Source organism: Rosa chinensis, chromosome 6 (genome assembly GCF_002994745.2).
Source record: "Rosa chinensis cultivar Old Blush chromosome 6, RchiOBHm-V2, whole genome shotgun sequence".
NCBI lineage: Eukaryota > Viridiplantae > Streptophyta > Magnoliopsida > Rosales > Rosaceae > Rosa > Rosa chinensis.
In genome coordinates, this window is record NC_037093.1 from 53,454,716 (window position 1) to 53,481,158 (window position 26,443).

Here is a 26,443-nt window from a genome sequence, read left to right on the forward strand (position 1 = left end):
CCTTTTGCAGATGAGAGGATCCAACCAAACTCAGAAATAGGCCTCGCATGTGAATAAGCTGTAAGCTGGATTCGGACATCCAAAAGAGCCCTCCACCATATGGCATAATTCCTTCAAACACAACATTTTAGACAGAACAAGTTCCAACAATCAACTCACTACCAACAAGCAAGAAGGCGGCATTGCAAGTAGAAAAGCAGGTAACCAAAGGGATCAAACAGAGCTTAAAATGATGAGCTAAAGTAGAAAAGCAGAAAGAGTCATCCACTTATTTAAGGGTGCTTAAACCCTACAGTTACATTGGAAGACGTACATATTTACATTCTCATTTCTCGTAGTCATAGAACCGAGTACTATAATATACATATCAGTATTAGCAACCTCAAAACTGCAGCAGTCACTTATTAGGCCTTTTCTTCACACCTTCCCACACAAAACCTCTGCTTAATTATTACTAAACCACTGACCACATACGACCCTGCTGCTGATTGTTCGGTCCCTCCAGGAAAAACTCGCCATCTTGCTTGTTAAAGATGCGGTCCACCTCTCTCACCGGAACACCGAATGCCAACTCCTTTGCCTCCCTCTCAAACAGACTCACCACATTCTTCTTTCCAGCCAGAGGGAACCTCACATTGTCTTTCGCATTCACCTCAAAGCAGATGACTTGTAGGTTATTGTTGCTCGAGGCAATGGCAGTCACCGGATGGCCAGCCGGCACAATAAAAACGGTACCGCGTCTCAAGTCCCCTCTTACATTCTGGTAGCTTGGGCTGCTGCTCCTCCGCTGACGTTGCTGTTGGTGTTGGGAACCTCCTTGGGAAGCAAGGTGGGGGCAGGCCATCTCGAAGAAGCCCTCACCATCCAAAACAAAGGCAATCTTGGTGGCTTTGGAGTTGAAGGATGGAGCAGTCATGGACCCTCGAGTAATGTTAGCAAAAGAGATTTGGAGGTCGAGCTCCTCGAGCTGTTTGTAGTCATTGGAATCGGCTTCAAAGAGACGTCCGTGTCGGTTTGACTGAGAAGGCCGCTTTTTGAACAGATTGAATGGGCCTGATTTCGATGATGATGTTGAAAATGGTGTTGATGGTTCATCACCATGGAAAGGCCAAAATCCTTCGCGGCCACGAGTACTGTGGCTCATCTTCTCAATTTGCTCTCTGGAGGCCTTCATGATGCTGCCTTGCCTCTGCTGCCCGAATAGCCTCTCCAGCTCATCTCTTTCAGTCTTGAAAGCCGCTTGAAGTACCTGCGGACTGAAAGCTTTGAAAAATGATTCTGGATTTTCACCACCTCCCTCATAAAATGTCTGTATATGGTACAAAACGAAAGTGTTACATATTGAATTTATGACCGAAAATCGCAACAGGTGGTTTGATTTTTATGTACCTCAAACTGATCAGGAAGGAAGACTGGGTGGAGGAGTTTCACAACAAACAGCTTTTCATTATCGTCCCTATTGATAATATAAACAGGTGTACCAGCTGGAACCCTGAGTATGTCTCCACGTTCAAGGTTATGGCTCTCTCTCTTCTCCCCTCTCACCATAGTAATGGTTGGTCGCCCTTAAATTTCACAGAGGGTAAAAAGTTAAAAGACAGATAAAGAGCACCTTGATGAACAAGAAAATGAGCAAAGGGGTTTAAAATGACTTACCCTGGAAGACGAAGAGAACACAGTCAGCATCATGATGGTGTGGAGCAACAAAAGAGTGAGGCTTGGTGACAAGAGAACCAATCCGGAAATTCTCAATGCCGCGCAGAAGATCAGACTTGTCAGTGAACTTCTGAAGAATCTGAACTCGGCCTTGATCTGTTTCAATTTGGGTCTCGAAATCCTGATCTTCAAACAAGTAGGGATTCTGGTCCTGTTGTTGTTGGCCCTGACCCTGATACTGATCCTCGTCATATCTATAAAAACTAGTACCTCCTCCTCCTTCTCTCCCTCGCTGCTTCTCTTCCTGCCTCTTCTGCTTGATGTAGTCATCGCATCGCTGCTCGCAGAGTTGCTTCTCTTGCTCATCATATCCTCTCTGGTGTTTGCACTGGTGCTTGCACTGCTTCAGCTCAGGGTCTCTCTCCTTATAGTCCAGACTAGCACTCACAGCAAGCAAAACAGAGAAGAGCAAGACAACCAAACAAAGCTTACTTTTCAACTCCATGTTTTCAGTTCTTGATGAAGAAGACGATCGTGGAAATGCTATATATATAATAAGCAAGGTGAAGATAATTAGATAAGAAGAGGGTTGAGGCCATGCATTGTGACGAGTGTCCGATTTACGTGTCATTATTGGGGTTTGGGTGATGACCATTATCGTCTCCATTGCCTCTTGCTAAGAACAGAACAGAGCTTCAAAATAAGATCTTTCATTTTGGCCTTTACATTATGTCTTGTAGTTGATCAGGACAAAAGCGAAGATGGGCGTTTGCAGTTTTGATCAACATGCAAAAGGGTTGGGAACTAGGGATAGCCGTGTCTATCTAATAAGACTTTAACCATGTCCATGTGAACTCACATGGCAGCAGCAACAGTACGGACAGTACGGCCTACCAAACAATTTCTCTGTAGACTTCTGACAAGAATATATAAGTGATTATAGTGGATAGAATTTCTGTCAAGATGAAGATGGTTAGAGCGATCTCATACACGTACTTTCCAGAATCTAGTTGAAGAAACTAAATTTGCAAAACCAACTGGATCAAGCGTTCACAAAGGAACAAGAAAACCAATACGCTTCATACTATTATTTGATGCAAGAACAGAGTGATTGATAATGGTTGTTCGTGAACTCATGACCTTGAATCTAAGAAGTTCCTATAGCAAACTGGTAATCTGGCCATGTAGTCTGTACAATATTCCAACAAAAATACGAATTGAAGCAGAAGTTCAGTACAAGAAATTCTTAGTCATTAGCCAGACTACGACTACTATTATGGCTGCCATCTTTTTTCTGCAAAATTTTCCATCTGACCTGCACTGACATTAAAACTAGTTCTCTCAAAGTTCAGGCATGCCCTTTCCTGTTTTGGCATCATATGTCTTCTCCAACACAAGATTCATAGGAGTATCCTTTGGACCAGCTGCAACCAAAGTTTATCACAAAAATATCAGCACAAGATTTTTTTTTTCTTTTTCTAGCAATAAAACATTAAAGATCTCAGGACTTCAGATACTTACCAACGGTAGGTCTTGGGGTAGTCCTCATCTTCAAGATTTCAGGTCGAGGGATTATAGATCCTGATGCTCCTGTGCCCCTTGCTACTCTAACTTTTGTTCCATCCTCAAGATATTTAACCCCAACCTTACAAGGCCTCCTGTACATTATGAAAATATTTAATCACCACACTAGAAGTGTAAGCAAATAATAAAACTCAACAACAATTGCCAATGTACAATGTTGTGATTACTTCCATACCCAGTTACTGGATCAACAACTTGCACATTTGAGGCATGAAGAGGAGCTTCGACAGTGAATATCCCGCCTTCATGACCTTGGCCTTGCTTGATATGTTTCTTTACCTGAAAAGGCAGAGTACTTGCTAACCAAACCCATCCCATTCATTGGAATACCCAAAAGCCTTGGTTTTGGAACAATTTATTTAAAACTAAAATATCAAAAGATCAGGGTTTCTCATATGGTTCATAAAAAATCATATGCAAATTTTTGATTGGATGATATACTTCCAGCCCTTGGTATAAAAGAGGCTGGATCTGAAATTTAAATCCTTCCTGCAGTTGATGGGAATGGTCCTAGATTTGAAGTCTAAACCCATTGGATGTTTCTGACAAGATGGGACTAAGATGAGCATCAAATGGAGAACTACAGAACTTTCATTAGTAATATTCCAACCATTAAAGACATATGGCACAGTTACCCAAAATCTTTTAGACCATATCTCTTAGACTATCAAGCATTCACAATGACAAATTCCTCTTATTCAATGGAGTAACAAAAGTGATGGAAGTCTTGACAAGTTCTCTCATAGAAAAAGTGTTGTGAGAATGAAACGGAATATAAGTTGCTCCAAAACAAGTGCAAGATAAAATAAGATTTAATCAAGAATATACCAATAATAGAGCAAGATTGATACCAGATTTTTGCCCTCCACAATTACACGATTCTGAGAGCGAATGACTCGCTTGATGACACCGGTCTCACCCTTGTCTTTGCCTCTTATGATCATCACCTGCAAATGAGATTGGAACACAGTTAATTTACAAATAAAAAAAAAAAAGACGAGAGGCAGAGAAGGAGGAATCTTCATGCATGGCCCTCACATTGTCTCCTCTAAGAACCTTCCAGTGCCTAATAAGTTTCTCAGCTGCTTTCCAACCCATTTGAAACAAAATCAGCTATCTGCAGAAGCCATGCACATACATTAACACAAAAAAATGTGCTCTTACACAGTTGATTAACAGCACTTCAAATCCCATAGCACAAGAAACAAGCACAGATACTTGCTTGCTTTTCTATCCTGAAATAAGGCCATTTTCTCATTTCAACAAGCAGGTTCACCAAATTGCAAGTTACGTTCGGAGAACGAAACACATGAAAGCTAGCACAGCGAGATTTGGTCCATTTCAGTGTAGGGTTTTGTAGGAATTTTGGGTTTTTCTTACTTAGTACTATTGAGACTTGCCTATTTCAAATCCACATGGTGATAAGAACAACCACTGAACTTGAGTGAAAGATAAATTTTCGTAAGAACGATGCCTGACAAGTGAATTAGCAAGTAACCAGTAACCAAATGGAAGAGGCCATGACTGGCAAAGGACCAATTACCAGTAACATTGTAAATTTAGTTGGAAGTCCTAATATTTAACGAAACATCCAACAAAGGAATTGCTACATACTTAACCAGATTTAACTTCAGAGCAAATTAGCAATAGTGTAGATTACAAATAAAGCAGATACTGAATGAAGAAACACACCCAAAGCAAATAAGAACAAATTGTAATCTTAGGAAAGAAAAGCAAACTGAAAGAAAATTGGAACTGGATTCTCAGCAATCTCAATCTAATCCATCAACAAGATGAGTTTTCAGTCTTGGAGCATATGGTGGAATATAGTTGGGCTCTTTTTGTTGCAAGTTCAAACTGATTGTTTGCTCTTATAATTTCATAGGTGATGCTAAATGAGACCACACACGGGAACAGACCCAAACCCTAAAAACACTTAGCAAGCTCTAAATTCATAGAAGCATAAGTGGAGAGAGTTATGAAAAAATTGAACTTGAAAGAGTAGAAATTGAAAGAAGCTTACCTTTGTAATCAGGTCCGGAAAACGAGAAATGGGAACGGAGAGATGAAAGGCGGGTTGGGGAAAGAAAGAAAAGCACAGACTGCAGCCGTGAGAGGATGATGGCGATGGAGATTACGAGGGTATATTTGTAATAGCCTCAGAGTATCTAAGGTTTTACCCTTTCTTTTTTTTTTAATATTTTTTTTTTAATGATTTTACTTTAGGAAATAGGAAGGGTATGAAAACTTTCACTTTAGGGAAGAGCATGGAAAAAGGTCCAAATAATTGGCATGGTGAGGTGGTTTCACCTCGAAACTTCTTTGCAGATTGAATGCCAAGGAGAATATAGAAAGTTGGTTTGAGAATATATAGAAAACTAGCCATCACCACATTTCTCTCAAAATAATTTGATGTGAATCTTCGTTATTTAAATTGACGTTTGTCGAATAACTCTCTCAGTGTTAAAATTAGTATGTGACTCACATTTTTTGTAAGAGAGGTATATATAGTCATTAGTGACATTGACGATTGTTGAGAGAGAGAGAGAGCTCCAACAAAACAGGGGAGAACTAGGATTTGGAGAGAGTAAAGGGATTTCTTCCGCCTGTTCGGCGGCGTCCCCGAGTCGACCATGGCTCTCTACTCATTGACGAGAAGCGGGTGTTGTCGGACGAGATCTTGGGATCGTAGGGTCTTGCTCTGTGAGTCGATTTGCTGGTTCAGGTCGAGTATGGCTCTTCGCTTCTATCAGGCGACGGTGTTGGTGGGGAAGACTGATGGTGGGCGATCGACGTGGAGGAAGGAGCCAGAGGCCAGATCATGGCAGCGGTACGCCATGGATAGTATGGCACTGATTTCTACTCTACGGTGTGTTGCTAGACGGAGGCAGCAGCTGTGGTGGATTTGGGCTCTCAAGATGGTGGGCATGGTGGCGGCACGGTACGGTAATTTTTCACCGATCTCCCGGTGGTAGAATTGGTGTGGCTTGCCACATGGTATCATCGACTTGGTATAATTTTCCGGTATCTAAATTATGGTTATTGGACAGTTTCGTGGCTCGTGGATGGAGCGGAAGTGTTTTGGATGAATTTCTATTCGGAAGTGTTTCGGACGAATTTCTATTCAGAAGTATGACTTTAGGGGGGGGCTCAAGGTTGACTTTTTATACGTTGGGATTCTCCAAAAACTTCCTTCACGAAAGTTGTAGAGCGCGTCGATACGAGTTCGTGGATATCTGGAACGCAGAATCAGAGTTCGTATGAGAAAGTTATGGCCATTGGAAGGAATTTCCATTTTGGTATAAGTAGAAGTTTCCCAAGTTGGAAACTTACTATTTCATTACTTCCATTTTCGGAAGTTCACTTTCTGTCTCTCTTCTCTCTCGGCTGCACCTTCAGAATCGAAGATATCCGGCTCACCCGACCCGAACCCGGACGATCCGACCCGACTTTTCCGGCGACGAAACTTTCCAAATAGGATCGTCTCCTCCATCTGGTCGTCCCTTTGGTGTCCTCTAGCGCCGATTCTCCTCCACTGCGGCGCTGCAAGGCGGTGCAGTTTGAGGATTTCGGACCATATCGGAAATCCTTGTTCCGACGTTGGCAAGGCTTCAAGTCTTCTTGGTTGAGCTCAGATCAGCCTCGTCGATCAATCCCTGGTGGTTGTTTGGATCGATTCACGTGAAACCTTGTTCAACTTAGTGTGGATTACTGTTCATGGCTTGTGAGGTAGTTTTCAACCCCTTATGCTTGTTTTCTGACTTCGAGCTAGTTATGAGAATTCACAAGCATGCTTAGATGAAGAACTTTGATGTTGGGAGTTTTGTGAAATAATGAGTTTTTAGCCGTCTGTGGTGGCGTTCCGGCGGTGTTCCGGCCACTTAAGGAACTGTTTTTGGTATTATATATGTTCCACTCGTTGATACGAGCGTTTCGATATATAATATGCACATTTTGGAGTTCATATGGAATTGTTATGATTTTTGCAGTTTCATACCAATCGATTTAGTCGATCCGTGAGAATTCGAGCGTCCGATCGACTTGTGGTTTGGTCACATCGATCGTGGACGAATTTCGGGGACTTTGGGAGGTCTCGGATGTGGTTTTGCCTCATTTGGCGTCACATTGGGAATTTTGGTTCGATTTAGGGTTTTGAACGTTATTCCTTGTGATTCGTTGACTGAATGAGAGCTATAATTCCTTAGGTACGTGACGAGGTATTCTTTGGATAGCTATTTTGGGTGGTTTGGCTGCCTTGCTCTGTATTGAAGACGCAGCGGGAGATTCAAGGTGAGTAATCTCACAAGGTTCATTAGTGAACGAATTACCTTTATCGTTTGTTGAGTAAATCTCACGATATTTGTTATAAGTATGATCGATATGTCGGAAATCCTTGTTTCGACGTCGGCAAGGCTTCAAGTCTTCTTGGTTGAGCTCAGAGCAGCCTCGTCGATCGATCCTTGGTGGTTGTTTGGATTGATTCACGTGAAACCTTGTTCAACTCAGTGTGGATTACTGTTCACGGCTTGTGAGGTAGTTTTCGACCCCTTATGCTTGTTTTCTGACTTCGAGCCAGTTATGAGAATTCACAAGCATGCTTAGATGAAGAACTTTGATGTTGGGAGTTTTGTGAAATAATGAGTTTTTGGCCGTCTGTGGTGGCGTTCCGGCGGTGTTCCGGCCACTTAAGGAACTGTTTTTGGTATTATATATGTTCCACTCGTTGATACGAGCATTTCGATATATAATATGCAAATTTTGGAGTTCGTATGGAATTGTTATGATTTTTGCAGTTTCATACCAATCGATTTAGTCGATCCGTGAGGATTCGAGCGTCCGATCGACTTGTGGTTTGGTCACATCGATCGTGGACGAATTTCGGGGACTTTGGGAGGCCTCGGATGTGGTTTCGCCTCATTTGGAGTCACCTTGGGAATTTTGGTTCGATTTAAGGTTTCGAACGTTATTCCTTGTGATTCGTTGACTGAATGAGAGCTGTAATTCCTTAGGTACGTGACAAAGTATTCTTTGGATAGCTATTTTGGATGGTTTGGCTGCCTTGCTCTGTATTGAAGATGCAACGGGAGATTCAAGGTGAGTAATCTCACAAGGTTCATTAGTGAACGAATTACCTTTATCGTTTGTTGAGTAAATCTCACGATATTTGTTATGAGTATGATCGATATGTGTTATGAGCAGGATCGATATTTGTTATGAGTAGAATCGATATTTGTTATGAGCATGGTCGATATTTGTTATGAGTAGAATCGATATTTGTTATGAGCAGGATCGATATTTGTTATGAGTAGGATCGATATGTGTTATGAGCAGGATCGATATTTGTTATGAGTAGGATTGATATGTGTTATGAGCAGGATCGATATTTGTTATGAGTAGGATCGATATTTGTTATGAACAGGATCGATATTTGTTATGAGCAGGATCGATATTTGTTATGAATATGGTCGATATTTGTTATGAGCATGACTACCCTATTGTCTTGGAGTTATTAGGTTAACTACGACTATAGTTGGTGTTAGTGGCATTCTGAGTGGATGACTATGTGTGTCTATATATATATATATTATGGGATATATATACATATGTATTCATGTATTAGTGGTTTCGTGGTGAATCTTTGTGATGATTGTCATGTAAAGCTTGTGTAGGAATATTTGTGTAATGAATCGATGACATCAGTATAGTGAATCTTTGTGATGATCGTCATGTAAAGCTTGTGTAGGAATGTTAATAGGATGGTAGATATATGTGTGATGACTGGCGATATCTGCGTGAATCTATGTGATGATCGCTATCTACATGATGACCAACGATATCTATGTGATGATTTGTAGGATGATTTCTATCTACGTGATGACCGGCAAAAATCTGTGTGATGATCAGTTGGACAATAGAAATCTATGTGATGATCAGTAGGATGATGGCAATCTGTGTGATGATCGATGAAATCTATGTGATGATCAGTGTGATGACAGCTCGGTAGCGGAGTTGAATTGTTATTAAGTTAACAAAGATCGAGAGGACTACTGTGATGGTCAGGGTTACCTACAGACGTCAGAGTGTAGGATTACTATGATTTGAATTGCTTGACTTAATGTGACCTCCTGAACTAAATTATATGCAGGGGTTACTATGAATTGTTTGGCTTGTTTTGATATGTGATTGCCTTTTTTCTTCTTGATTGTATTGATTGATGGTTTGATTTTCTTAAGAGCCACAGTGGTGACGAATTGTACCCTGTGTTGAGGATAGGAAGGTGATTCATTGATTTTCGCCTTTGATGTCATGTTGATGACAAAAGCTCCTAAGGGGGGAAAAGGGAATGAGTGTAATGTTGGAATTCGCCGTAGTGCTTTAGGATGGCGTTAAACATTGCTTGAGGAAGTCTTGTTTGACCGAAATTTGTGTAATTGGATGCTAGAATTGAGGTTCTGAGCATGAGGCTGTAGTCACCAGTTGACTTATGTAAACACATTATGGAAGGATATGGAATTGATAGCCGTAGGTGTGAACTGTGTGTATATCGTGTTTAGGTTGAGGTGACTTAAGAAATGTGTTTTGCTTTGTGGTTTTGAGTTACTCATACGATCTTCATAAGCTTACCGGATTTGTTGTGTGGCAACCTGGTGCACTATTCAATAGAATGGTGTAGGGGTTAATCCTGCAGGTCAGGGAAATCGTGACTGAAGCTGAGGTGGCGCCATTGCAGCTTTACGGTAGGAAGCTATCCTTGTGACTTTACCTTTGATGAGGACTTCCGTTGTATAGTTACTCTGAGCAGCCCTTACGTTTTATTTTGTTGTTGACAATTTAATTCGTAAGTTTGTGTAATATATAACTCTATGGAGCGAGTGTATATTAACTTTGAGGGTTCATGGCATCGGTTTAAAGGGAAAAAGATTCCAGGAATTTTGTATTGATGACTGAACGTTCACACATGTATAATTATGAGATTATATATATCGATTTTCTTGTGTGTAAAATCAGGGGAGTGACAGTGGTGGTGGCCTGCTGGCTGGGTTCCTGATGACAACGAAGAGGAGTACTGCGGCATCGTTTCTCTTTTATTGTTTAGAGTCTTGTTTTTGGTTAGGTTGGTTAGAGTCTTGTTTTCAGTTAGGTTGGTGGCTAGGTTTTTTTGGTCAATAGTTGGTCCGTCCTCTGTTGAGTAAGGGTTGGGTCAAATTGATGTGCCATGGAGGTGGTGTCTTTCCTGGGGACGAGTTGTTTTATTTTCGGTTTTATCTTATGGTCAATGTGCTGACAAGCGATCCTTGCACAGCACATGATCTGGCTTCATTGAGACACGGTGTGGAAGAGGGCGTTGGTTTTTATGGCGGTTGTCTTTGAGGTGTTATCGATATTCTCAGGATTATCTATAGCCTGTGACGTTGAGCGACTTTGTTGGTTAGAGGTTGAGCTCTTTTGGCTCATGGAAGTCATTCTTGACAATGGACCCGTAACTGGTTCGGCTTTTTGGGGAGGAGAGTGGGGAGTTCATGTCCACCACTGGTCATTCCCATTTGTAATCTTTGGTTTTGTTCAATAAAGGTCTCTTATTTTCTAAAAAAAAAGAGAGAGTCATTAGTGACATTGTTACTTAACATTTTTGGAGTCAATATTTAATTGTGATATCTCCTCTTGCTGCGCATTTTGTTGTTGAATGACTTAATAAACATTACTTTGTCTTAGCAATGATGCAATTTTCATCTCAGATCATTTTACCAACTTAGAAACATAAGACAAGTAATTGAATCAGAACTATATATTAAGCAGCTAGCTTGTAACCTTTCCGTGTTGCACCACATAAACTTGACAAAGCATTCATAAACTTGTTCAACCTTTGAGCCAACCTACCCTTATTGATCAGTCCTTTCTGGTGAAGTTATATGGTTGCACTAGCTGCAATCTGTTTCTTTGACAAAGCCACGTTATTGAGTTCAAGCTGTTTTTTTTTTTAAATGATACGAGCAGTAAATTTGTCGTAAACAAAAAATGATACTAACTCTAGAAATAATATAATTAATGAATCCATTAACTTGATATATAAATTATCCAAATGGTACTACTTTCCAGCAACATACGTAAAGAGTTGTTTATAATCAATTTTATGTACGCGGGGAAAGGGAAACATAGCTCAAAAAGGTTGTATGAGAGAGAAAACAGATAGAACTCAGTACATGCATGGTCTTAATTAAGAGGCTGCAGACCTAACATAACTAAAGCCGGAGAAGGGATTTCCAGACGAAGCCTTCGGACTAGCAGCCGGGGAGTCCACAAGTGGCATGTCAGTCCAGTAATTCTCAATGTTGGCAATGCAGTGCTGCCCGGGAACGTTAGGTCGGAAGCTCGGTTTGATTTCACGAGCATCCAATTTCTTCCAATTAATTTGCTTGAACCATTTGTGCTGCTTGACTTCATCACCTCCCAGAGGTCCACAACCTAGGCGCTTGCTTGTGTCCTTCGCTAACAAGCCTTTCAACAGAGAATGTGCTTCACTTGACAAAAAACTTGGCAACTTAATTTTCTCCTTTACTATCTTCTCTTGACATTTCTGACGGTTCCCAGTAAAAGGAAGCTTGCCAGTAAGCATCTGAAACAATACAATTCCCACACTCCACCAATCTGCTGCCTTATCATGGCCATTTCCCTGAACTATTTCCGGTGCCATGTATTCTACAGTTCCACATAGAGAATTAGACCTCGTGTTTTCGTCAAAGCTCTTCGCAAGCCCAAAATCAGTTAAAATGGCATGGCCATCTGCATCCAATAGGATATTTTCAGGCTTAACATCTCTATGCATTATGCCATTTGAATGAAGGTGAGACACCGCAGAAACAATCTCGGCTGCATATATTCGTGCCAGCTCCTCCAAAAAAAGGCCATGGTGGTAGAGTTGAAAGAAAAGCTGACCTCCGTTGACAAAATCCAGCACAAGATATAGTCTGTATTTGGTTTGGAATGAGTATCTAAGCTTGACAATGAATGGATGATCAACTTTTGTTAGTATATCCCTCTCAAATTTCATGTATTCAGCAAGATTATTCTTCATGATCTTGTCCTTTCGCATTACCTTCATCGCGTATATTTCCGAGGTTCCCTTCTTCCTCACCTGATATACTTTTGCAAATCCACCCTGCCCAACAATCTTCAAAACCTCAAAATCTTCGATGCCTACACTCTCACAAGGTGCCTTATATAGGGCACATAGAATAAACTTAATACAACTAAAAAACAAAAAAGAACAATTTATTATAGACTAAAACTAGGAAACCTAATTAAATAAAAATCGGAAATAAAATCCTAGATATTAAAGAATATTACGCAAACATATATTTGGAATCTCAACCAAGATTTCGCTCGAGAATCCCGGTATATCCAAAAGAGTAATTTATGATTAATTCCATCATTAAGAAGCCTATTTGAATACCAATTTTCAATATTCAAATCATTCTTCTTAATGTGCAGACGCTTCTTTCTTTTCGAGATTCTTTGTTGAAGTTGGCTAAAATCTCGTCCTACATCAGTCTCCTCCACCTGAAAAGAACTCGACCTCGAGTTCCTCTTGTATGCAGCTTGATCGTTAGTAGGAATAAAACATGATAAGCCATCAACTTCAATATTTTCGAAATTAAAAGGTATCACCATGAATCCAATACCGTAGACAAGTTTAGAATAAACATCTTGAAATTTGAACTCCTCCACTTGAAAAGGAATGGGCATTGACTTCTCCTTGGGTTGATCTTGAACACAATTAGGCATGCATGACATGGATATCGGTGTGATGAATGAATCAGCTTCCGTGTCCTTAATGAGTTTCTCTTCAATCTTCAAAGTGCCTTCTTCATGTTCCTTTTCACACACCTCAGGATGGTCATTCTTGATGTTCATCCTTTCAAGCTTGATTTTAATTTTGTGTGACTCCCACTGAAATAAATATGTGTTGTCTTTGCAAAAACCACCTTTGACGCTTTCATGCCATGGTATTCCAAAAAGCACATCAGTGTCGTCCATGTCGATCACATGACAAGTAATCTCTTCTTTATAAAATTTTCCCATAGAGACAGGAACTTTACAAACCTTTGTTACTTGTGCATATTCATCCTCTCCAAATGGAATCCAGTATGGATCACTCAGCTTCACTGTCGGTAATTGAAAATAATCCACAACTTTGTTTGCTACAAAGTTCTCTCGTAAACCACTGTCAATTATTACAGAGCATACCTTGTCTTTGATGACACATGTAGTTCGGAAGTCGTCGTAATCCGGCGTTGTGAATATCCAACGTTCCATGTTTTTTTTTCTTCTCTCTCTCTCTCTTTTTTTTTTTTTTTTTTTGGGATTGATGAGGTTGTCCTAGGGCGAATCCCTTGGCATGTTCCTCTTCAACGAAACTTTCTTTGATAGATACTCTACGACCAGCGTCGTTGAGGTTGGTGGTAGTGAACTTCTCCCTTGGATCGTCGTCTGCTAAGAAGCGGGCGATACCCGCTCTGATACCAAATGATGCGGGAAGCGTGAACACGATAGTAAGAGGCTCCGTCAAGCGTCGAAAGCCATATGAGATCAGGTAGAATCCACTAGCAATTACGGACACATCCGTAAGAAAGATAGAGAAACTTCTCTAATATTTGGGTTTTTATTGATAACTTGAATGAAAATTACAATCGAAAAGGTGCCTTATATAGGGCACATAGAATAAACTTAATACAACTAAAAAACAAAAAAGAACAATTTATTATAGACTAAAACTAGGAAACCTAATTAAATAAAAATCGGAAATAAAATCCTAGATATTAAAGAATATTACGCAAACATATATTTGGAATCTCAACCAAGATTTCGCTCGAGAATCCCGGTATATCCAAAAGAGTAATTTATGATTAATTCCATCATTAAGAAGCCTATTTGAATACCAATTTTCAATATTCAAATCATTCTTCTTAATGTGCAGACGCTTCTTTCTTTTCGAGATTCTTTGTTGAAGTTGGCTAAAATCTCGTCCTACATCAACTCTCACTCTTCAAGAAACTCTCTTCAACATTTTCTAGAGGATGCCCAATGACAGGGTCACCAACAAAAGGTTCCTGAGATTCTTTGATGGTTTCTTCATGGAGACAGTACTCTGCTAGGTCCACTGAATCTTCTGTGTTATAAATAGTCAGTTTGTTGAGGTTCAGTGAATCGCTTACATAGAATGAAGGACCAATCAAAGAGTGTGACCGGTTGTGAATGACGACGGGATCCGTACTATCTTGGAGAGAGGCAGAATTAGCTGAATCCACTAGGGTCTGAACTGGTACAGGACCAAATACATCTGAAAAGTCATGCTCAACTTGATGTGGAACTACAGCATCCATCATGCAAATTGGAAAATGCAACCGAGTCTGAATTGGTTTGCACTCGGGTCTGAAAACCATATTTCAAGTTTAAAGCAGGGATGCTAATTGCAGCGAGACAGCTTAATTGATCCTTGCATGGGTACATAACCCTCCAAGACAGGTGCTCAAATAGGAAACCTAATTCCTAAAGCAAGTTCTATATATTTTAGCTAGGAATAGGAAAGCTAGTTCTCTTGCCTTGTTTAAATAGGATAAGTATTTCCTTAAGTATTTCCTATTCCTATTTTGGCTAGGAATAGGAGAGATAGTTCTGTTTTCCTAAAGCAAGTCGTATTTTGGCTAGGAATAGGAAAGCTAGTTCTCATTCAAGGAAATCCGATGTGGTAATTTGTGGAGCATGTGGGCAAGAGCTTGGTCAGCCTGTTGGGGCTTGTCCTCTGTTTTGTTGTGCCGGAGAATATATATGGTATTTATTGCCAAGTCCTGCCACATGGGAAGAGATTGCCTGCGCAATAAAGCAGCCGGCATCGGAGCAATTAGTGATGATTATCCTTCATCAGAACCAGAGGGGGACAGATTGTTGCCCATATGTGCGCTTAACTTACCGTTCACCATATATATATAAGCAAAATAGAAGTCGAAGATGGCAATTTGCTTGACCTATATATTAGGTGCTTTGCAGGTCGATGTTAATGTAGATAGACATATATAATCAAAATCTATATTATCATGTAATACTTGTCTTGGCTAAAACCAACTCTGCTCATAATACATTGCTTCGCATTAATTGTAATGAGGTCGGATTGGGGTTTCCAAAGTTTTGATTTCGTTAGCTTGTTTCCTTTGCTGCATTTTATGATTTATGGGAGCTTTTGGCTTAGTTAGCTCTCCTCCCTTTTCAATTTTCATTTTGTTTAATTAAAGTTGGAGTATCTCGTCCCTTTTCAACCAAATTAAAAATAAAAAGACAACAAATTGTTTATTACATGTGAATTGATCAAACAGGTAGGAGTATGCAGCAAGATTTCTACATGAAACCTCCACCACAAAAACAGAAATTTAATGCATATTATTTAAGTGCTTGATGAATTTCTCATAGCTCTTCCTCAGCCATTGTCCAAGTTTTGATAGCGTTCAGCTAGCCTGCACCACAATGCAAATTCCACAAGTACAGATGGGGATTGTAATTAAATCTTCAGAATTGACTTGATACTATAGTTAGTAGTTAATAATTACCTCTAGTCTTTTCTTGTTCACATTGACCGACACACTTCATCTTACACTCAGAGTTGGTGATGCGGCCGACGCCATCTTCGGCTTCACAATCTTTCAAACAGGCGGCTTCGCATGCCTTGAAATTTTTCCCTTTTTTGTCAGCAGCCTCAGCCTTCCAAGTGTGTACTGCAACAACCACCACCAACGTCAAAAACACTGCAAGAAGCTTCTTCGCCATATTGGTCTTGTTATCTTTTTGCTTGTTTCCTCTGTTGTTTCTGTCTTTGTTTGTTACTTGTGGGAGGAAGGTATATTTATAGGGAGGTATTGCAGCTTATTTTAGACAGCACATACCTATACATGTGGAACTATTTACAAGTGGTTTACTTTGTCCAAATGCCTTCTAAAAACGCACCAAGAAATGGTCCTTTGCCTCACTTTCTTTGCATCCAAGCTAGGCATTTTCTTTTCTTGGGAAATGACAGATGTTTCACTGACACCAAAGAGGTGTTACATCGTCAAGGCGTCAAGCCAGACTTGATATCCAAAATGGCCAATCGTGAAGATTTATTAATGAAAATCAGGGCCGGCACAAAAGGGAATGCAAGGTGTACTACAGCAAAAAGGCGTCCAAATTTTTAGTCCATGTATGTTATGCGAATTTTACATATAAGAATTCATTTTAAGTCCAAAGATCATGCTCTATATTGGATGCAATCGGGACCAATATAACATACAAAGAAATTTTACTTCATACAAAAGATTGACTAAGAAGAACCCAAGAGGTTTATTCTAGAATTCCGTACGGGGTTTTCAAAATCTCATGGATGGATCCGACTCAATCCTTCAACGTCAGAACATCTTAGTTAAAACACTTGTGACAAGATTTGAATGTGGTATATATTTTAACATTGCAGAAAGGAACAGAGAGGTTAAGGTAGCTCCTAGCTGGCTGGCATGCATTCATTAGCTAGTAGGATTTATAAACCATGATTCCTAAAACTATGAGTAGCAGAGGTTGTGGAGAAACAAAAGATAGACTAGAGGCTGCAGTTGGTGTCAGCAGTGGTCGATTGATCGCAGTTGTCGGAGCTTCAGGTTCAACTGATGGAGATTCTGCTTCAGATTGTGGTGCAGGACCTGTTGCTACTGCTTTAGAAGCTGCTACGCGACCAAAATATGAATTAGTGCACAATTTCTTGGGAAGCATTGGTGGACAATTTTGAGTGAAGCTAGTTTCAAATAATCAATTGGTGAATTACCTCTTGGACTTAAAGGAGAATCAGCAGCTGTGGGGGAAATAGTTGGTCCTAGTAAGGAAGGACCTGCAAGTTCAAAGTATTTTAATAAAACATTAATTAATTGGTTACAACTTATATATGAGTATGTTCAAGCCTTACTAAAAGAATTACAAGAACTGAAGAATACCTGGGGCAGCTAAAGGAGTAGCAGAAGCTGCAAAATAACAACAAATGCAATATAAATAAAGTTAGCATAATTTCGGGTACAAACCGAATTGGCACCTAAAGAAGAACTCTTAAGAAAAATTCAAAATTGCGAGTCTCTCATTTACCTTTGCATTGTAGTGGCACACTCCCCATTTTACATGCTTTAGGAAGAGAGAGAGCAAGGGTTCTGTTAATGGGCAGTTGGATTGGAACATTGGCGGTTACTAAAAGGCAAGCGCAGTCCATGCTGGTCTTTAGGGCATAGCAACAGTCCCCTGTTGGCGATGAGCCATTGTTGGTACTCCCAGTTATATAATTCAAGCATGGAGTTAAGGTGCTAAGCTTTGAGGCTGTGCATGGTGTACTAATCTGCCCATTAACTGAAATTAGCAGTGAAATGAGTACTACAAGAACTGAAAGAAAGGGCTTGCAGGGTTCCATGATCTTGACCAATTAGGCAACCAATGGTCTTCGATAGAAGACTCTGGAATACTACTGCTTGGTCTGAAAACTGAGTTGGGTTTTGGGTGAAACTGAGGAGGCAGTTTATATTTTACTTACTTGGGGCTTAAACTATTAAAAAGTGGGTTTAGGTGGGTTTTGGAGTTGAACTACTCTTAACTAATTTTTTTCATGATTAGAGGAATCGGTTACTTGTAGAATTTGTTTTTTCATGGGGCGACGCAAGCTCTAGCTGTTGGCTTGATTCTGTGAAATGTGAATGCAAATCCTGTGGCAAAGTACTTGTATTAGTCTTTATCGTATCTGAGTTCATAACTCTAATTAATAATTTTTTTTTATTTTTTAGAATACATAACTCTAATAAATTAGACATTATGTTCAAGAAAATGCTTGGCATACAAAATTTGTTTTGTAGATATTGTATCACTACAAGACACATATTCTATTACAAAGAAAAAAAATAAAAAACTATTACAAAGAAATAAAGGTGATAGTGAATATGAACTAAAATATTGAGACATTATATGCCTATTAACTAGCTTCGTGTTACTTTCCACATTACTAAGATATCGAGTTTGATCAGCATCCAAGCTCAAAATATTGATTTAGACAATAAAATTCCCATACTATTTGGTGGAAAAAAAAATTACATACTTCCATGATGTAAGATTGTTATTGGGTCAATCGATCTAAGATACAGGTTTGAAATGAAAATGGGCATACTCTTTTCTTTTCTTTTTCTTTTTTGGGGTCAATGGAGCATATGTTTTTTTTTTTTTTGGCGGGAAATGGAGCATATGTTTTAGGCAGGCTATATACTACCAGCTTATTTTCTGGTGCACACTAGTAATGACAATATCTTTTAGAAGAATGACAATATCTTTTCTAACATTCGAAAGTTGTGACAGTATCTTCTCTAACATTCGAAAGTTGTTGTTTTTAGGTGCCCGCATAGACCTATCTAGTAGAAGTTGGCCACCCAAATACACCAATTTCTTTGTCTTAACAGAAAAGGTTTCCTATATAAATTCGATTCCATCTTTTCTTTATCCACACTCAAACCTCAACTTGAATTTTAATCATCATCTCCTCCAATCTTCTTATTCAGACTTTTGATTAAGGCTGCAAGAAACGCTTATAAGCGATCAGCATGGCATTCAAAGGAATTGAGATGGGTCTAGCCCTGATCCTAGTGACCATGCTACTGGGTCGAGCCACAGCTCAATCAAGTTGCAGTAGTACACTCACAAGCCTGTCTCCATGCCTAAATTACATTACAGGAAACTCATCAAATCCATCGTCTTCTTGCTGCTCACAGCTCTCAAATGTTGTTCAGTCATCGCCGCAGTGCCTATGCTCAGTGCTTAATAGCGCCGGTTCCACATTGGGCATCACAATAAACCAAACACTTGCTCTGTCTCTTCCTGGTGCTTGCAATGTGAAAACTCCACCCATTAACCAGTGTCAATGTAAGTAGTCCAATTTCATCTATCAACTAATGAGGTAGTTAATTTTTACTAGTTAGTTTGATTTTGAATGTGGTGAATTTAGCAGCTGCCAATGGACCTACAACTTCTTCATCAAGTACTCCACCAGCAATTTCCCCAGCTGGTTCCTCAAATGAAACCCCTGCAGATGCAGATACCCCTGAAGCTGCAATTACGCCTTCAGCTTCGGATGTTCCTTCAACAGGTATACGTTTAAAAGTTCAAAACTTCAAATAGTCAAAATGAAATATTAATTTGTTACCGAACTGTCAATTTGCACTACGAATGAGGCAATTCTATTTTGCAGTAGGGTTACAGGTATTAAATAGTATATCGATACAAGATGTCACATATTCTCATAGCTGATTTAGGTCCACTTTTAGTGTATTAACAAAAGATCCAAGACGTTATGGGGACTCGAGATGACCTAATTAGACCCAGTTTCTCTATTAGATGTTTTGAAACTCGATATGTTAAGCTTACACGCAAAATGAGGCTCGCATCTAATTTTGCCGTTAAGACCATCTCTACATATATATGCATTATCTTTAGCATTGATGCTAAATTCTAGCTTGATGGTCGACTAATGACTCCAGGAGGATCTAAAACAGTGCCATCAACAGACGGTAACACATCAGATGGAAGCAGCATCAAAGCCCCCCTTCATTTTGTGCTCTTCTTCATTTTCGTGATATCTTGTGCTTCAAGTTTCACCAAGTTTTAAGTCTTCTATAAAGATTTTCGACCTGTTCTGGTCCTTGTAATACTTCATTACTCTTTATTCTGATTGTATTTGGGAATTTGGTTGTTCTTGATATCCTGTTTTTTTTTTCCCTTTCTGTTTGGAATCTTGAGGATGGTGATTATTCTTTGTACTTTTACTTATTGAATGCAGTAGGGGATCGATAATTCTCTTGGTCCCCTCATTTTTTTATAATCATGATCTACCGCTGCAAGAGCAGTAGATTAGGCTTTTGTTTGTATACGATATTTGATTTGGACAAAAATCCATCCATCTTGCTAAAAAAGAAAGGAAAACAAACTGATGTAGGACGAGAATGTGCCCAGTTTAGCCAGAAAACCATAAAAGTAAAGAAGCGGCGTAGAATCAAGAAGAGTGATTGGAAAATAGGTAACTCACGCGTAATGAGATTATTAGCCGCTGGAATATTCAAGAAGATTTGGTTTTGGACCTTTCGAGTTACTCGTACAAAAAGTCAGGTTTTGATTTTGAATCAGATTTGACTAACTTTTGGCCAGAATGTCCGTTTGAGACGCATGATAGCTTTCTAGAATGGGAACGACGAAATCTTCAAGACTCACTTTAGTGAGCCCTATCAGATTTAGGCCAAAATATATCGTCTTAATTATCCGATTCGTGATTTCATATTTTTAGGCTAGTTTTACATTCTTTTTATTTTAGGTTTTCTAGTTTATTTTGGATTTGTTTTGTTTTAATCCGTGGGCTTTAGGGTTTCATTGTTAGTCGCCCTAGGGTTTCTTTCCCATATATAAGCAACCTTAAACGGCTGTAGAACTATCTTTCATCTTTTATCAATTAAATTGAGATTATTCTCTTTTATCTCTGGTGGACTCCAGAATTTTTTGCTTAGGTTTATTGCTGGTAAACCTAGTTATCAATCCGACTACGTCACAAACAATTAATTTGTGAATTCGAACATCATATTGAAAGAAATTTCACTAGGTACGCAGAGTGCAATTTACAATTTAAGTAAATTTATCACTCCTAGAATGTCTTTACTGACTTGGAAGGTGCTACGGGGTAGGATACTATCAGACGATTTTTTACAAAGAAGAGGAGTGGCTTTGGCATAGAGGTGTGGTCTATGTGGCAGGAACTCTGAATCATTAGCTCATATTTTTCTAGAATGTTCTTATTCCAACCAGATTTGGTGCTGCATGTTTTCTAAATTTGAGTTAGGTACTGTCCCCAGTTCATTAATTGAGGTATGGCAAGTGGGATTGGTTAATTGTAGTCCTCAGTTGAAGGAGTTGTGGTTGGCATGTTTTACCACTATTCTATGGTTTATATGGCTAGCAAGGAATAAAATGAAGCATGAAGGTCAAGGTTTCAATGTGGCAATAATTTGCCGTTTAATTGTTGGGCATGTTCAAGCTGCAAGTCGCATTGCTTCCGGCTATATGACCAACTCTCTTCTTGATCTTCAAGTGTTGAAGCATTTCGAAGTTCAATGCAAGCCGCGCCGTACTCTATCAGTTATTGAGGTTAATTGGTTCCCTCCTCCTTTTGGGTGGGTGAAAATAAATACTGATGGTGCTTGGAAGCAAGATTCAGGCCGTTGTGGTTATGGAGCCGTTTTTCGTGACTACAGAGGAGAATTCATTGGTGCCTTTGCTTCTAATCATAACATTCCTAGTTCGATAGCGGCAGAGGTAATGGCTGTAATTAAGGCTATTGAGCTAGATTGGATAAGGGACTGGAAACATGTATGGCTAGAAGTTGACTCTTTCCTAGTTCTAAACTTTCTGCAGTCCCCGGATTTAATGCCTTGGTAGCTTCGTATTGAGTGGGGTAATTGTTTATATCCTATTTCTCAAATGCAATTCCAATCTTCACATATCTTTAGGGAAGGGAATCGCGTTGCCGATGCATTAGCGAATTACGGTGCGACTTCTAGTGATTTGACTTGGTAGGATCTAGCTCCTCCTTTCATTGACAGACATTGTCAGAGTGACAGTTTGGGAATGCCAAATTTCCGTTTTTGTTAGTTGTTTTTTCCTATAGCTGTTTTCTGTTTGGTGTGGGAGGTTTTGGTTTTGGTTCCCCCTCCCTTTGTGTATTTTTTCTTTCTTCTTTAATAAATTCTCAAAAGTTAAGGTGGCTCCTTGCCTCTCTTAACCTTTGACTTCAGCCAAAAAAAAAAAAATTACAATTTAAGTGAACTTGAAAAGAGGGCATCATATGCTTTACAATTTTTCAAAAACCCCATAGCCAGAAAATTGGGGCACATCAAAGAGCCCAAAATAGAGTTCAACATAGCACGGAAGGAACTACAATTGCAAGTAGATACCAAACTCAAAGTGCCACGAGTTGTTCACGCCTCCCCTTCAAAGAATACGGTGCGAACCTGTTCGAAGAAACTGGGGCACTCTTTTTCTTGGAGGGAATCCACTGCTCATTGACGCAGTTCATATGAAACCTCAACTTTGAAAGTGGGCAAGCAATCTCTTCCCCAGTGTTTTCAAAGAAAACAACGTAATAATCAGAGTCTATCTTCCTGGAAATAGTTCCAACCCACCAAACGTCGTTGAGAAAAGCATCGACCCTCTGCCCTTTAAGACTAGAATACCTAGAAGGCACGATATTAGGTGGTAGAGGCCGCAATTCTTTCACCTTGAGAGTCTCTCTCAGAGGTGTAGATTCATCGTGCTCCTCCACAAAATGCTTGTACTCAACCAAGTAGTTGGTAACTTGGTACCCATATTTGCGACTATAGTTGCTTCCCAATATGAGCCAAGAAACCCTTCCGAGTTGCAGCACACTTCGACTGCATCTCCGATTTGAAATGTGCATTTTGATTGAAAAGCCATTAATAAATGTGAGAAAGAGTCACAATAATAAAAGACGAAGATTGTTTGCTCTTGAGATGTTCCAACAGTTGTCCTTATAGAGGAAAAGTTTTCCTCATATTATAAGGATACAACAATTCAATTAGCTTTTTCCAATTCCTCAAGGAAAATGATTCCTAATGTATAAGAGGGTTGGGATTCCTATTATTCACGAATGAACAATATTATTTAAAAAAAATTAACAATTTTATTGCACGAATCATGACCAGCATCAAAATAGTGGTAATCTGCTAATTAATTTATGAAATTATGTACCATTCAAACAAGTAGAGTTCTTTGCGATTCTAATTAATTAATTTGCATATTTTCAGTTCATAAGAATCTTAATTTGAGACCCTAAGTTTGATTGATATATGTCCAAACTCAAAACCCTAATATAAAGAAGAAACATTTTCATATCATTTGGTTTGGTGATGTAATAGTATTAATCTCCTGGTGTATCGCTCGTTAATATAATGACTTTGATTAGTGACACATGTTCAATTTTTTTTTTTTAGCTGAAAGATGAGTGAAAGAGAGGAGTAACCTCCCTAACACTCTAATGAATTAATCAAAGAAAAAGTAGATAACAAGAGAGGGGGACAAAACCAAAACCTCTTGAAGCAAACTAACAATTAAACAAACCTAGCAAAACCGAAACTGAAGAAGACCCATAATGTCACTATTACAATATGACAAAATAAAAGATGGAGGCACATCCCACCACACCAGCTAAGTTAACGACGTACCATGATTAGCCAATGCATCTGCAACTTTATTCCCTTCATGAAAAATATGAGAAGAGCGAAAAGTCATATTTGAGATGCAACTTAAACAATTAAGTCAACGAACATGTTCACTAGTATTGGGAAGCTGTTCTTAGGTGCCAACAACACCAATATAGAGAAGTTGGTCACCCAAATACACCAAATCCCTTATCTTAACACAGAAGTTTCTCAATATAAATTCATACCATCCCTCCCCATGCCATTCCACACAATCAACCTCCACTTGAATTTTAACCTCCATCTCCTCTAGTTATCTCTCCTTATTTCAGACATTTGATGCAAGCAACAAAAGTTTTAAGGCTCACATAGTGGTCAATATGGCGTTCAAAGGAATTGAGTTGGGTCTTGCCCTGGTCTTAGTGATCATGCTACTGGGTCGAGCCACAGCTCAATCAAGTTGCACCAGTACACTAGCAAGCCTGGCTCCATGCCTCAACTACGTTACCGGAAACTCATCAACCCCGTCGTCTTCTTGCTGCTCACAGCTCTCAATAGTTGTACAGTCATCGCCGCAGTGCCTTTGCTCATTGCTCAATGGCGGAGGTTCCACATTGGGCATCACCATAAACCAAACACTTGCTCTATCTCTTCCTGGTGCTTGTAATGTGAAAACTCCTCCCGTTAGCCAGTGTAAATGTAAGTAGTCGAATTTCCCTTTTTATATATCTAATGAGGTAATTAACATTTACAAGTTAAATTGTGGTGAAGCAGCTGCCAATGGACCTACAACTTCTTCAGCAAGTACTCCTACAGCGAGTTCCCCAGCGGATAATTCCAACAATCAAACACCCGAAGATGCAAATACACCTGAAGCTGCAATTACACCTTCAGCCTCAGATGTTCCAGCAGGTAGCTAGAAAATTTATATATATACGTACTGTATATGTCATGTTACCAAACTATCAATTTCCACTAATAATCAAGTGAATCTTTATGTGTTGTCCAATTTAACAGTCTATCAACAATATTAAGCATTTGATAGATGCTGAATTCTAGCTTCAATTGGGTTTAATTATCGCAGGAGGGTCTAAAACAGTTCCATCAACAGACGGCGACACATCCAATGGAAGCAGGAGCATCAACGCACTCCTTCACTTCGTGCTCTTCCTCATTTTCGTTGTATCCTGTGCTTCAAGCATCACCAAATTTTGAGTCTTTGGCAACTATATATATTGTGGTTATAAAAATATTTCGACTAGTTGCCCCAGTGGATTACGTGTTCCTTTATGTAATTTGTTCGAACTATATATTATGAGAAGATCTTATTAGAAAAATAAAATATTATGAGAAGGTAATAAATGATCGATCTCTTGGTGCCTTCGTTTCTAAATTCATAATCTAGTACTCCAGCAAGTACATAATTTTTTTTATTTTTATTTTATTTTTAGAAGAAACGAAAACACTTTCATTAAACAAGTTGACAACATTATAAATAAACTTGCCATAAACATGGTCCAATCAAAATAAGTTCCTCACACATAATATTATACTAACACAAACATACGCACTAACAAGGAATAAGAGATAAAAAAAAATTTCAGCAAATTGCAAATTTTGTTTTAAATGTATAATTGGTAACGCATGCTAAACCGGTTCCGAATTGGTTTGGTTCAGTGTACAACCATATTATAATTGTTAGAATTATGGTCCAATCAAAATAAGTTCCTCACACATAATATTATACTAACACAAACATACGCACTAACAAGGAATAAGAGATAAAAAAAAATTTCAGCAAATTGCAAATTTTGTTTTAAATGTATAATTGGTAACGCATGCTAAACCGGTTCCGAATTGGTTTGGTTCAGTGTACAACCATATTATAATTGTTAGAATTACTACACCAAACTAAAACTTATTTGGTCGATCGGTTACGATTAATTAATCGTCAAAATTGAACAAGATATCGATCCATTCCCAACAGATAGATCCTGCATGCCATAATGATATGCTAACGACCGGCCTCGAAACCAAAAGCGCCGCTAACTTGCTCGTTGGAGTACAAGCCACTAGCCGAACTAGACCAGAGGCTCTTCCGGCCAACACCATGATGCTACCTAGACGCACAGAAATACTATAGGCAAGTTTACTTACTTGAAATAGGAGGGAATGATTACGGGGTAAAAATATTCCTGCGTTTACTAACACATAAAGAAATCAGAATGATCAGGTAAAACTATTCATTCATGTGTTTACCAACACATGAAAAAATCGGAATGGGTGTAGGTCCTAACTCCTTGTCAAGAATTTGATAACAAAGGGGGGAGATGGATTCAATAGTCAAACCCTCCGGAATCAAGATCGATTCATTTTCTCTCCAATTCCAGTTGTTTCTGATTCATGATTTTTTTTTGTTTCCATTCTAAATAAGTAACCGTGTCATATATTCTCTAGCTACCTATATCTACGAACAAACAAAGTTAGGAATACCTAGAAAAAAGAGATCCATGAGAGAGAAGAACACAATAAGAAACGAGGTTATGAAAAAACCGACACCAAAACTAAATCTAGAAGAGCGGTGCCCTAGAACGTTCTCGATAGACACTTTTATTATTTCAATATACAACTATTAATTAACATTCAAATACCCAAATTTGAATTACACAGAGCATGAAATTAATGAATTACAATTACAAGTCAAAGAAAGTCCAAGCACATTATAACAAGTCATATTCTAGCACAGAAGCTGAATCCCAAAGAAAGATATCAAATCCATCAACTCCAACCACATAATAGGAAATCCTATAATTCCATGAGTTCGCTCCTCTCCTCAAAAGAAACTGGCGTGAACTCCTCTGAAAAAGCTGGTGCACCCATTTTCTTCGGTTTCTTCGAAGAAGTTGGTGCGA

At 39.1% G+C, this 26,443-nt stretch overlaps 6 protein-coding genes across 9 annotated transcripts; 2 read left to right on the forward strand and 4 right to left on the reverse strand.

Annotated features, from left to right (window-relative positions):
* Window positions 1–212: 212 nt before the first annotated feature.
* On the reverse strand, window positions 213–2,561 carry LOC112168721 (vicilin Cor a 11.0101). Its single transcript, XM_024305621.2, has 3 exons — window positions 1,657–2,561; window positions 1,390–1,565; window positions 213–1,309 (listed from the first exon to the last, which is right to left on the reverse strand). Exons 1-3 carry the CDS (start codon window positions 2,321–2,323, stop codon window positions 455–457), a joined length of 1,698 nt encoding a protein of 565 aa, XP_024161389.1. The 5' UTR covers window positions 2,324–2,561; the 3' UTR covers window positions 213–454.
* Window positions 2,562–2,715: 154 nt separating this feature from the next.
* LOC112168722 (50S ribosomal protein L24) lies at window positions 2,716–5,391 on the reverse strand. The gene is made up of 6 exons (XM_024305622.2): window positions 5,264–5,391; window positions 4,279–4,357; window positions 4,092–4,187; window positions 3,416–3,519; window positions 3,178–3,314; window positions 2,716–3,080 (listed from the first exon to the last, which is right to left on the reverse strand). Exons 2-6 carry the CDS (start codon window positions 4,336–4,338, stop codon window positions 2,998–3,000), a joined length of 480 nt encoding a protein of 159 aa, XP_024161390.1. The 5' UTR covers window positions 4,339–4,357; window positions 5,264–5,391; the 3' UTR covers window positions 2,716–2,997.
* A 6,001-nt stretch (window positions 5,392–11,392) lies between these two features.
* Window positions 11,393–16,056, reverse strand: LOC112174159 (serine/threonine-protein kinase AtPK2/AtPK19). Its single transcript, XM_040508582.1, has 3 exons — window positions 15,875–16,056; window positions 14,304–14,670; window positions 11,393–12,454 (listed from the first exon to the last, which is right to left on the reverse strand). Exons 1-3 carry the CDS (start codon window positions 16,054–16,056, stop codon window positions 11,456–11,458), a joined length of 1,548 nt encoding a protein of 515 aa, XP_040364516.1. The 3' UTR covers window positions 11,393–11,455.
* On the reverse strand, window positions 15,545–17,785 carry LOC112173707 (non-specific lipid transfer protein GPI-anchored 16). 2 transcript variants are annotated; one of them, XM_024311386.2, is made up of 5 exons: window positions 17,392–17,785; window positions 17,247–17,273; window positions 17,081–17,143; window positions 15,840–16,979; window positions 15,545–15,746 (listed from the first exon to the last, which is right to left on the reverse strand). In XM_024311386.2, exons 1-4 carry the CDS (start codon window positions 17,705–17,707, stop codon window positions 16,789–16,791), a joined length of 597 nt encoding a protein of 198 aa, XP_024167154.1. In that variant the 5' UTR covers window positions 17,708–17,785; the 3' UTR covers window positions 15,545–15,746; window positions 15,840–16,788. The 2 variants fall into 2 exon arrangements, with proteins under 2 accessions (XP_024167154.1, XP_024167153.1); XM_024311385.2 differs by having other exon boundaries at window positions 15,840–16,982.
* A 1,011-nt stretch (window positions 17,786–18,796) lies between these two features.
* LOC112174136 (non-specific lipid transfer protein GPI-anchored 5) lies at window positions 18,797–20,115 on the forward strand. Of its 2 annotated transcripts, none has more exons than XM_024311855.2 (3): window positions 18,797–19,197; window positions 19,280–19,420; window positions 19,812–20,115. In XM_024311855.2, the coding sequence occupies exons 1-3, from the start codon at window positions 18,879–18,881 to the stop codon at window positions 19,937–19,939; spliced, it is 588 nt and encodes a 195-aa protein (XP_024167623.1). In that variant the 5' UTR covers window positions 18,797–18,878; the 3' UTR covers window positions 19,940–20,115. The 2 variants fall into 2 exon arrangements, with proteins under 2 accessions (XP_024167623.1, XP_024167624.1); XM_024311856.2 differs by having other exon boundaries at window positions 19,283–19,420; window positions 19,812–20,114.
* Window positions 20,116–23,804: 3,689 nt separating this feature from the next.
* LOC112174338 (non-specific lipid transfer protein GPI-anchored 5) lies at window positions 23,805–24,878 on the forward strand. 2 transcript variants are annotated; one of them, XM_024312078.2, is made up of 3 exons: window positions 23,805–24,230; window positions 24,306–24,443; window positions 24,616–24,878. In XM_024312078.2, exons 1-3 carry the CDS (start codon window positions 23,912–23,914, stop codon window positions 24,744–24,746), a joined length of 588 nt encoding a protein of 195 aa, XP_024167846.1. In that variant the 5' UTR covers window positions 23,805–23,911; the 3' UTR covers window positions 24,747–24,878. The 2 variants fall into 2 exon arrangements, with proteins under 2 accessions (XP_024167846.1, XP_040365530.1); XM_040509596.1 differs by lacking the exon at window positions 24,616–24,878 and adding an exon at window positions 24,549–24,580.
* The last annotated feature ends 1,565 nt before the right edge of the window (window positions 24,879–26,443 follow it).

Coding starts and splice junctions, on each gene's coding strand:
- LOC112168721 (XM_024305621.2), bottom strand. CDS start 2,323: ATGGAGACGATAATGGTCATCACCCAAACCCCAATAATGACACGTAAA. Junction 1,566..1,656: donor TGTTCTCTTCGTCTTCCAGG/GTAAGTCATTTT, acceptor GTGAAATTTAAG/GGCGACCAACCATTACTATG. Junction 1,310..1,389: donor TCCTTCCTGATCAGTTTGAG/GTACATAAAAAT, acceptor TACCATATACAG/ACATTTTATGAGGGAGGTGG.
- LOC112168722 (XM_024305622.2), bottom strand. CDS start 4,338: ATGGGTTGGAAAGCAGCTGAGAAACTTATTAGGCACTGGAAGGTTCTT. Junction 4,188..4,278: donor AGGTTCTTAGAGGAGACAAT/GTGAGGGCCATG, acceptor TCTCATTTGCAG/GTGATGATCATAAGAGGCAA. Junction 3,520..4,091: donor TTGTGGAGGGCAAAAATCTG/GTATCAATCTTG, acceptor CTGCCTTTTCAG/GTAAAGAAACATATCAAGCA.
- LOC112174159 (XM_040508582.1), bottom strand. CDS start 16,056: ATGGCGAAGAAGCTTCTTGCAGTGTTTTTGACGTTGGTGGTGGTTGTT. Junction 14,671..15,874: donor AACTCTGAGTGTAAGATGAA/GTGTGTCGGTCA, acceptor TATGGTTTTCAG/ACCCGAGTGCAAACCAATTC. Junction 12,455..14,303: donor TTGGGCATCCTCTAGAAAAT/GTTGAAGAGAGT, acceptor GCCCTATATAAG/GCACCTTGTGAGAGTGTAGG.
- LOC112173707 (XM_024311385.2), bottom strand. CDS start 17,707: ATGGAACCCTGCAAGCCCTTTCTTTCAGTTCTTGTAGTACTCATTTCA. Junction 17,274..17,391: donor TGTGCCACTACAATGCAAAG/GTAAATGAGAGA, acceptor GTTATTTTGCAG/CTTCTGCTACTCCTTTAGCT. Junction 17,144..17,246: donor TACTCCTTTAGCTGCCCCAG/GTATTCTTCAGT, acceptor TTGAACTTGCAG/GTCCTTCCTTACTAGGACCA.
- LOC112174136 (XM_024311855.2), top strand. CDS start 18,879: ATGGCATTCAAAGGAATTGAGATGGGTCTAGCCCTGATCCTAGTGACC. Junction 19,198..19,279: donor ACCCATTAACCAGTGTCAAT/GTAAGTAGTCCA, acceptor TGGTGAATTTAG/CAGCTGCCAATGGACCTACA. Junction 19,421..19,811: donor TTCGGATGTTCCTTCAACAG/GTATACGTTTAA, acceptor TAATGACTCCAG/GAGGATCTAAAACAGTGCCA.
- LOC112174338 (XM_024312078.2), top strand. CDS start 23,912: ATGGCGTTCAAAGGAATTGAGTTGGGTCTTGCCCTGGTCTTAGTGATC. Junction 24,231..24,305: donor TCCCGTTAGCCAGTGTAAAT/GTAAGTAGTCGA, acceptor GTGGTGAAGCAG/CTGCCAATGGACCTACAACT. Junction 24,444..24,615: donor AGCCTCAGATGTTCCAGCAG/GTAGCTAGAAAA, acceptor TAATTATCGCAG/GAGGGTCTAAAACAGTTCCA.